The sequence below is a fragment of the Hyla sarda genome, chromosome 8, assembly GCF_029499605.1.
Source record: "Hyla sarda isolate aHylSar1 chromosome 8, aHylSar1.hap1, whole genome shotgun sequence".
NCBI lineage: Eukaryota > Metazoa > Chordata > Amphibia > Anura > Hylidae > Hyla > Hyla sarda.
The window spans coordinates 88,059,237-88,070,334 of NC_079196.1; the positions used below are offsets into that span (position 1 = coordinate 88,059,237).

Genomic DNA, 11,098 nt, shown 5'->3' on the forward strand with positions numbered 1-11,098 from the left:
TACGGATCAGGGAAACCACTGAGAGGCTAATGGTGCATTCAATCATAACCTTCAGATTTATTGTACATAGAAATTATGAGGTCCATACTGCAAATAGCCATTACATATTCATGTCTTCAACCTTAAATTTGCCAACCTTTCCCTGCTCAACTTCATGTTCTTTCCTGTGATATTAATTCTCGGTTTTAGTATTTACCCCATCTCTATTTTCCTCTATATCCAGCAATCTTAAAATATAGTAAATCTTACTAAAAATAGTAATTTGTTAAATTTACATATTTATCCTTCTTCTACATAACCATCATATTCATATTAAAATAAATCATATTCCACTGCCGCCAATTTCTACAGGCATCAAATTACTTTGGCCTTTTCGATGCAGGTAGATAGTATCTAGAAATATGGCTCTAGGTGATGTACAAGCCTTAATGGGGTATTCTAACAGGAAAAACTCATACCCCATCCACAGGATAAGGGGGAAAGTTTCTGATGGCAGGGGTCCATCTACTGGGCCCCATTCCATGTGCCTCACAGCTGCATTCATTCTCCGTGGTAGCCATTGGAGCTATTGGTTGGGTCTACATTCTTGAGAGGTGTTGGGACCACCTGTGGTCAGACACTTATCCCCTATCCTATGGCTAGGGCATATATATATATATATATATATATATATATATATATATATATATGTTTTTTTTATTTATTTTTTGCTGAAATATCACTTTAAATGTGTAATTGACTCCTCTGTGTCATGTAGTATTTGTAGTGGGATAAAGTAGTCCATTGATAAAATTAACAATTGGACCATTAGTGATTATTGTTTGATACAGTGCATTTTGATTTACCAATGTACATTGCTACATTTATAAGATACAAATTGCCACAAAAAATGACCTTCAAGAGATGGATGGAGTCATTGAGGATTGAAATGTTTCCAGGTTCAAATAAAAAAGCAGGAATTTGTATATGAATGTTTAATTATCAAAAGGAAATGTCTAATAGACAAGACAATTGGCACCTCAGAAGCTTTCTATAGCCCTTAGAAATATTCATTAGTCAATATTTACACATTACGACCATAACACCTTGACACTTGTGTATCTTCATAAACAGAGCACAAATAATGGTAGACAATCATCAAACAGTTCATTATGAGAGGAGACATAGAAGAAACAGTCTGGAGCATCATTAATATAGAGTGTCCAGCACCATCACAGAAGGGATGGTGAATAGGAAGACAGCGCCGTAATTGAATCAATCAGTCATTTGCTTTCTGATGCTGGGCCTGGGCTGGAGGTCAGCAAGTCATCAAAAGCTGTGGCAAATCCACTAATTACTACTCTACAGGACAAAGCTGTTCATCCTGACCGCCTTTAACTCTACACTCCCTGGACTGCCGGGACGAATCCCTCCTCATTCAAGAATGTAGTGTTCTTCACAATAATCCAACAGATACAGTGTAGAGTATAGTTTATTATTATAAAGAGTGTTTCAAACCGATGGACCCAGTTTCAAAGCAGCATAGTCCTTGATGGCAACATGAGACCATGACACCAAAGTGATATTTGAATTCATGGCAAACGTTTTTCAAACGGTCTTCTTTGTGCAGACTACAACGTAAACTCTCATTCTCTATGTGGCCTCCCTGTGCTCTTCCCCTCACACAAACAGCCTATTTCCTCAAGTTGTCCATACCAATGGTTAACTATCTTTGGCATCAATTCCCAAATGACAATGAAATACACACTACACTACAATTACAGCTTCAGTCTGAATTACAAAATGCTAAATACCTTGTGTTGCAAGGTTACTGCCTTGTGACTAACTGAGACTAAGGGCTGTTTGTGAGCTGGGTGAGGCATTTAGCGGTAATCATTTGAAACTCTATGCCCCACCCTTTCAAGTGGTAGTGGAAGCCATTTAAAGGTGGTTTCTTGGTTGCAGAGATTTAGTGGTTTTAAATTGAGTCCATTTTTTAAATGCTCTCTGTTTTCCAATGCATAAGAGTCCTCATCAAGACATGCAATAAATTAAAGGGGTACTTCGGTCGAAAACTTTTTTTTTTATCAACTGGCTCCAGAAAGTTAAACAGATTTGTAAATGACTTCTATTAAAAAATCTTTACCCTTCCAGTACTTTTTAACAGCTGTATGCTACAAAGAAAATTGTATACTTTTTGATTACTTTTTGTCTTGTCCACAGTGATCTCTGCTGACACCTGCTGCGCATGTCAGGAATTGTCCAGAGCAGCATAGATTTGCAATGGGGATTTTCCCCTGCTCTGGACAGTTCCTGATACGGGCAGCAGGTGTCAGCAGAGAGCACTGTGGACAAGACAAAAAAGAAATTCAAAAAGTATAGAATTTCTTCTGTAGCATACAGCTGCTAAAAAGTACTAGAAGGGTAAAGATTTTTTAATAGAAGTCATTTACAAATCTGTTTAACTTTCTGGCACCAGTTGATTTACAAAAACAGTTTTCCACTGGAGTATCCCTTTAACAGAATATGTTTTTCTTGGATCAGGTGATTTGAGGATTTCTTTTGGAGCATGTGAGAAGGAAAAATGCCCTGTGTGAAACCAGTTCCCCAATTTTTGTTATATTTGCTGACTGTGTGCTGCTGTCATAGGAGTTCCCCCAGTATTAGCTGTGCCTGCACAGAAGAGAGGTTGACCAGTTGCCCACAGCAACCAATCAGATCACTTCTTTAATTTTTTTCAGACGCCTTTTAAAAAAAGTTAAACAGTCAATCTGATTGGTTGCTATGGGCAACTAATCAAGTTTACCACTGCACACGTTTTGATAAATCTCCCCCCGATATCTTTATGGAGTCTATATGATTATGTGCATTGAAGCCCTTTTAGTACAAAGTCATGCTGGTATCAATGTGCTTTCTTAAATAGCACATTGCTAAACCAACAAAAAAATTATCTTTTTATTTTTTCACTTTATGACAATGAGGAAGTTCATAACCTTTTGTTAACCATTGACTCATGCTGTCGCACAGGCTCCACTGACTACTGAAAATATAGAGCTGTACTCTCCTAGAAGCATTTTTTCTAGGGGAGAACATTTCTGTATATACAGCATCTGATGGATGCTGTTTTTGTTAGATTCATACACAATTTGACATGTAAACCTTCACATACAGTTGTCCCTCAAGTTACAATATTTATTGATTTTAGGACGACGATTGTATGTTGAAACTATTGTATGTTGAGACCATAACTCTATGGGAACCTGATAATTGGTTCTGAAGCCCCAAAATGTCATCCAAAAATAGGAAAAAGTGAGGATTAAAGAAAAATAAGTAGATAACTAATACAGATAGAGCAAATCCTTACATATAAAAATAAGTATGATCTGCTGGAAGCTGTAAATCGCTGTCTATGTAGAGGACAGGAGCTTCTTCAGAGTCCTGTACAGTGCACACAATGTCCCCAAAAAGTATAACGGAGCCTCCCTCACCTGGTGTCCAAAGGAGCAGCTAACCCTGGCACAAGTAAAGTGTACAGAACATAAAGTACCACTCTGTACTGTAGGGAGGTGCTACCAGACAGCTAGTCAGTGCATGCACTTCAGTAATTCAGGTGTTGTACCAGTAAAATGCTCATTCTGATTGGTCAGTTCTTCCAGCCATTGACACATTTCACACATCTGAACTTTCCGTACATTGTATGTTGAGTCTGGTTTCAAGTTACAATGGTCAAGACAAGACCATTGTATGATGAAACTATTGTATGTTGAGGCCATTGTAAGTTGAGGATTCACTGTACTGTCATGTGAAACTAGAGAGCCAGAAGGCTACAGTAAAGGTTCTGTGCAATTACAGTTAAAAGACCTCCTGGTATGCTGCAGTCTACCTATTGTAAGGATTTCTCCCTGGGGATCTCTGGGATCATCCTTGACACAGAACACTTCAATAAACCGGCAAAGAACAGTACTTTATTCAAGTATGGCCCCTCGCCAGCTTTATTAGACAGGTTGCAGGATAAATGAAAACATAACACAGGAACAAAACAAAACTCTAGACCATCCAGTCACTAACTAAACAATCCAGCATGCCCTGTCTATCAACTGGTGGGCTTTTCCCGGCCAGTTAAACTTATGCCTCCTGCAACCTTCTACTCACTGTTCACACACAGCATTTGCAACCTCTTGCTGTGCGTCTCGTCCACACCACTCTTTGGGGCCACTCACAGCTCGGGCTGTGTGTTCCTCAGCAGGACCCCTGCCTCTCCCTACAGCCACCTTACTTTCTTCTGGGGAGAGCCCAGATAATTCTCTCTGACTTCCTTTTAACCTCTTAAGGACTTAGGGCGTACCTGTACACCCTAAGCCCGGGTTCACGCCGTGACCCCAATCACACCGGGTCGGTCCCGGCTGCTAACGATAGCCGGGACCCTGAGCTAACAGCGTGCGGCACCGATCATTGTGCCGCGCTGTTAACACTTCAGACACGGCGATCAAAGTTGACCGCCGCGTCTGAAAACGAAAGTGAACGCTTCCCGGCAGCTCAGTCGGGCTGATCGGGACATCGCGAAAAAATTGCAATGTTCCGATCAGCTGGGACGCTGGCAGAGGTCTGACCTGACTCCGCGGCGTCTGATCATCGATTGAGCTACAGGCTTGAGCAATCAAGCCCCTATCTGACTGATCCGTGCAAAGCTATGGCTTTGCAGGGATCAGCATAGGAGATCAGTGTGTGCAGTGCTATAGCTCCCTATGGGAGCTATAGCACTGCAAAAAAAAAGTGAAAAATAAAAAAAGTTAACAAAGGTCATTTAACCCCTTCCCTAATAAAAGTTTGAATCACCCCCCTTTTCCCATAAAAAAAACTGTGTAAATAAAAATAAAAATTTACATATGTGGTATCGCCGCGTGTGTAAATGTCCGAACTATAAAATGATATCATTAATGAAGCCGCACGGTCAATGGCGTACGCGCAAAAAATTCCAAAGTCTAAAATAGCGTATTTTTGGTCACTTTTTATATCATAAAAAAATTTATAAAAAGCGATCAAAAAGTCTGATCAACACAAATGGTACCGATAAAAACTCAGAACATGGCGTAAAAAATGAGCCCTCATACCAGTCCGTACGCGGAAAAATAAAAAATGCGGGAGGAGTGGCCTCCCAGCCAGTGGCCGGGGAGCCAATGCGCTCGCTCCCGCCTGTCTGATTGACAGGCAGGGAGCGAGTGCAGCCTAACTGAAAAAGGACTGATTGCCACTCCAAAATCAGTCCTTTTTCAGTAGCCGGTTTTCAAATGTAAATTAAATCTTTTTAATGAAAAAAAAAATTATAAAAGTATATTAGAGATATGTTGTAGTACATAAGTACTACAACATATCAAAAAATTAATTTGGTGACAGTGCCCATTTAAGGGGTTAAACACACTTCCCCTTTCTGCTACCTCATTAATTAGGCCACAGGTGGAGGTTTCTCCAGGGTTAGCTAGGGAAATACACCCTTTCCTTACCACACTCTCACACTATGTATACATCGGACATGGCTCTGAAATGTGGTGTAGAGCTAATGAGACACATTCATTTTAACTAGTGCCTAAAAATTTACAGTAAAATGTGCCACATCTGACTAAAGGGTATAGCTTATTGAAAAAGGGGTAAACCTTAATGTGATGCATTGCATAGCACTTTTAATGCACAATTTTGCCTAAAGCAATTCAAATAATAGTTATTCTAAACTTAAATTAGATAGTCCAAAGATGAACAAGCTACTTAGATAAACCTGGAAACTTTGTAGGCTGTCTAGTCTAAGTTTCCCCTGTCTAAGACTTAGACAATAATAGTAAGTCAAGGTCAATGTTCTTATAAAATTGACAAGTCGTAGCAAAGTAAAGCACCACCTTTGATTAAGATTGACTATATAGTCAGTAAATGTAAAATCCGACTTATCTGTGGTTTAGGCTTTATATGGTGTCAGGCCCAAGGCCTGATTATGGAAACATACATGTGTTTTATAAGACATGGGTGAGGGGTCATTCAGATGGTGTATCCTTTGTTTTTTGTGTATTGCATTTTATTGGGGGGTCTGGCTGTTTTTTTTGTATCTCCTTTGAAGTCATGCACTTTGGTCTCATCATATGATCAAAGAGATAAGGGGTCAGGAAGAGAGATGCCCTACCTGGTGGGATCAGAGGGGAGGGGGGGAATGGAGTTTCCCTCCAAAGAAGCAGATAAGACTTAAAATGCTGGACTCAACGGTTGTTCAATGCTGTGCAATAAGCTGACAAGACCATCCTAAGAACTCACTGGGACTCACTCTCATGGACTGCTATATCATCATGCTGTAAGAACTTCATCTTTTGTTTTCTGAACTTGCCTTTCTAAAACTCTTTTATATATTTTTATACCTGTATGTCATTTTTCTCTGTATTTTTATATAGTCAGCACTGTGATACCTTTTATCAGATTAAATGTTTAATTAATCAGCTCTGGTCTTTGATTTCTAAATAAAGGAGCTCACCTTTCTGAAGGCAGCTCTGGTGGAAACACGGTTATCTCAGGGTTAATTTGGTGACTTGCTGGGACTAGTAGTGGATACCCAGAGGTCTGGCGGCTTTAACCCTTGCACCATCACACTCTCTCTAGTGTCTTGGCTGGACCGATAGGGTGTGATCGTGACGTATGGCTTATTATGGCTTTATGCCTTATTGCAGGACTTTTCTATATTTGGTGTTCTTTAAATCCCTTAGGACCAAAGGGGTAATGTTTTTCAATGAGGAAAGCATCATAACAAGAGCATCATAACCAGACTTTTAAGCCATTTATGCTCCACTGGGAATTCTGGGAAGTAAGGTTTACAGATGGGTATTCTTTCCTTTTGTAGAGATTTTTGACTTGCCATACATTCCAAGTCACGTTCTTGATCCCTAGGTGGAATGAAAATGTGTAGTAGCATAGCTAGGGTTAGTGCCTCCTGGTGCAAAATTGTATCAATCGTACCTAGTTTTCCATTTTTTCCATGGTGTCTGTTCTGTGATTATCGAAATATCCTTTTTTCTGTTTGCTAGTTTTTAAATATATTCAATAGAAAATATGTGTGTACAGATCAGATTACCTATTTAACCCAGATACTTGATAGAGGGTCAATGGGTTCCAGACATTTTTCATTGATATAACTCACTCTAAATCATATGGATAACTTGGTTGAGGATTATAGACACAATGATACCTCCTACCAAACTCCCTACATGTTTCTGAAACTATATTGGTGTGACATCATCAGAGGAAGAAGGACAGTGTGTTAGATAATAAGAGTATACCATAAAGGGTCTTGATGCAGGATATAAAAAAAAATTAAACAAACCCTGCTTAGAAAAACCTTGATCATGCACTAAATCCCAGTCATATTGAGCTATGTTGGTCAGATGCTTGGCATGGCAAAGTAACCATTCACAGTGGTAGCCAGATCTGTAGGAAATATAGGAATATGATGCCGTGTGTACAGAACATATAATATTTTGTAAGTAAGGTAATTTTTTACTTTTTGGGAAAAAAAGTCAGTGGACTAGAATTATAAAGTATAATGGTATAGCATATAGCTGGTAACCAGTCTCCATGCTAAACCGGAGAATAAGTTGAATGGCTGAATGATTGAAGACAGTCTTTCCTGCAGCTGTTCAGCAATTAGTTCTGCTTAAAGAGGTATGAAGTGCCTACATGTCTGAACTGTGTCATCCAGCGTGTTGTGATCTATGTACTAGTACTCTGTGCAAGTATTATTAATTTCAGTAGAGTACAGCATAGTCACACTCATTCATAGGAAATATTACTCAGCATTGTAAAAATGATGACACACTTTACCATAGTATTACATGTGCCGTATGTATTAGTTGTGAGTTTTATCACAACATTGCAAGTACAGTAAAGTTTCAAATACATCTATTAAGTTATTTTATTCAGTTCATTTTATGTCTTGTGTGCCAACATGCATGGACACTATATGGCAGCATTCATGTTTGTTTGTTTTTAGCCCATTCAAGTTTTTTTTTTTTTTTTTAAAGCCCATTTCAGCCTTGTGTAAGTCTACACTCTAGGCTCTGATATTCTTGAACATTTCTTTGGTCTTGGCCACAGTGGAGAGTTTGTAATCTGATTGTTTGATTGCATCTGTGGACAGGTGTCTTTCTTACAGGTAACAAGCTGAGATTAGGAGCACTCCCTTTAAGAGAGTGTTCCTAATCTCGGCATGTTAACTGTTTAAAAGCCACCTGGGAGACAATTTGGGGATCAAATACTTATTTCTCCAGTAAAATGCTAAACAATTCATAACGTATTTAAAATCCTTTTTTCTGGATTTTTTGTTCTTATTCTGTCTCTTATTGTTTAAATAAACCTACCATTAACTAATGATTTAATTGCTAGTGGGAAAACTTACAAAATCATCAGGGGATCATATACTTTTTTCTCTCCTCTGTATGATAGTTGCAAACAGTATAAAGTATTACTGGAGATGGATGGATTTCGCTGGTTTGCGTCTAATTAGTGACTAATAATCTTCCATTTTCTATGTCTTTGGTGCATTATATTACCATATCAGGGCACTTCTGAGTCAGCATACAAGTAGGAGAAGATATTCCCCATAGTCTTTGCTTTTGCTTTACTCCCTGATCACTGATAATGATGCTGGTTATAAGGTTTCTGTACATCAAAAAGAGAACAGACAGGGTACAGACAACCCCTGTCAGAAAAGGTTAGTGAAGTGTTATGTAATATAACTCTACCACAAAAATGCAAACAAAATCTTTATTAGGCATATTGCACACAGTTTATGAAAATGATTAAAATATATTTGGCACCAATAACAACCTCTATGAATTACATGACATGATAGTACTAATGGGAAATAAATATATCACTCCATAATGGTCACACGCAGGAATATGCACAGTTAATACATAAATGTATATAAATAGTACAGTATTACAAAGGAGTAGTATAGTGGCATAAGGAAATCCCAGCATCTATGAATCAAATAAACCTTACCAGTTATGTAACAACCCCAACATATGTTTCACTCACAATGGCTTCCTCAGGGGGCATGGCTAATCCCTGATACCGTCATGGTTAATATCTTAATATCTGACCAATCACATTCACTCGTACACATATGCAGATCATCTCTGATTAATCCATATAACTCTTACATTTATTTTGCCCTCCTTCTATTAAGATACGCGCCTTATGTCAGCTGTAATCATCTTGACTTATTCCTCGTTGAGCTTCCGGTCTTACTATGTAAACTGAGAGTATACTCTTGTTTCTTGCGATACTATGTGTTCCTAGCGTGCCCACGTGACCTATTATGATTACGGGACTCCGCTTAGTTCCACATCCATGTGATCAATCTTGATCACATGGGTCGCCGTGTACATGATCATGTGATGCCGGGAACCCGACTCTAGCAAGTTCACGGAACTTAATATGATTCAAAACTAATAATTGTGCGCATGCGCATTAGTTCCATAATATAAGTGAAATGAATAGGTAAGGTTTTTGCCAACTTGAAGTGATAAAAAGTACTGCATTATTTAGCATGGTCATCTACTGTTAGTCACTCATGCTATAATAAGTTGTTGGTCCGCTATATAAATAATATAGGTGATTTATAAGCTTAAGTGTTTCTTTAGTATGCTTCCAGTTTCCATATTAACTAAAATCCTATATTGCATAAGATCCCAGAAATGCCAATCTATATCATGAAAGTCATGCCACACCAACAAGACTGTTTACTTTGGAGATATCTATACAGGAAGTGAAAGGCCACTATTTGAATGGAAATGTACTCAGTGCTATGAACATAGAACATAGAGATATTTTCTGGCTTCATTTATACTTATTCTCCAAGCTAATATATATATATATATATATATATATATATATATATATATATATATATATATATAAGCATGGCTGTGTTTTCAGGTGTGATGACTAAGGCTGTACCCCAGGGGCATTTTAGAACATAAGATTTTTCAGCCAGACAGACAAAATGTTCCAAAGTCTGTTCAGCGACATTTCTAGACAATGTAGCTTTCCGAAGTGTTTTTTGTTGTGACAGTAAAACTTTTGTTTTCTTTTACTGCCAAGTCATTTCAGAAACCTGCATTTTGGCAATAGAAAACCCACATATGAAACAGCAGTTAAGTCTGTTGCTGTAGAACAATATATGTTTAAACCTTAATGAATATAAAAATATTTTCTGGCAGTGGTGTGATATAGTGTGCGGTCTTCCAGGGTTTCAGTCATTCACCAGAAATCAAAAGGCTGCTCTAGAGGGCTCAGGTCATGTCTCAACAATGGGTCCCAGAAGTGTAGCTGAAGACAACCTCAGTTCTTAAATATATTCCAACCACTTACCCATTAGGCTCTATTTCTAATAGTGTTACAAAATATAATACATTACAAGCCTGCTATGCACATATTAAGTATAGATGAGTGGGTGCTTAGAATCCTTTCCTCTGGTGGGCCCAGGGAACCTTTATTGGACAATACGGTATACATTCATGTTCTACACATAACTATCCAACTCATTCTTCAAGATGTTTCATAGAATGTTAGATAAAAACTTGTGCACTTTTTTGTATCTTTAACAGAATCAGTTTGTGTATCGAGATGGAGGCTACACGACACAAGAATCAGTGACCCTGCCATATAGACCACCTGCTTGTCCCATACCAGAAGTTCCTGCAGTCCAGGGTGCAACTTCTGAAGTCTTTGAAGACACATGCTGCAATGGAACTCTCCGTAAACAGACTGCAGAGCGAGCTCCAGAAGACAGTAGTCTACAGAGATACAGTGCGGACCCCACCACTTTTGTACGGGAACGTACTTCACGGGGAGTAGTAGGGGAAGATGGGTACATGACACCCATGAAAGAAAAGCCTAAATCAGGTTGGTTAACAGCATTTATGTTATGTTTAAGTATCTTATATCAGTAATATTACATTTAGATTTCGGTATCCAAATTTGTAAATAATGTGTAGAGGAAGAGTGGGGCAGTTGCTCATAGCAACCGATCAGATTGCTTCTTTCTTTTTTTAAAGGCCTTTTTATAAATGAAAGAATCAATTTG

The 11,098-nt window shown here is 38.4% G+C and overlaps 1 protein-coding gene across 4 annotated transcripts in view; it reads left to right on the forward strand.

Annotated features, from left to right (window-relative positions):
- Nucleotides 1–11,098, forward strand: part of ERBB4 (erb-b2 receptor tyrosine kinase 4) — a 1,050,606-nt gene that overhangs the window by 1,027,991 nt on the left and 11,517 nt on the right. For all 4 annotated transcript variants that reach the window (XM_056534264.1, XM_056534265.1, XM_056534266.1 and 1 more), the window contains one exon: nucleotides 10,620–10,917. In XM_056534264.1, the coding sequence (XP_056390239.1) occupies nucleotides 10,620–10,917 (298 nt within the window). The remainder of the gene's footprint in view (nucleotides 1–10,619; nucleotides 10,918–11,098) is intronic.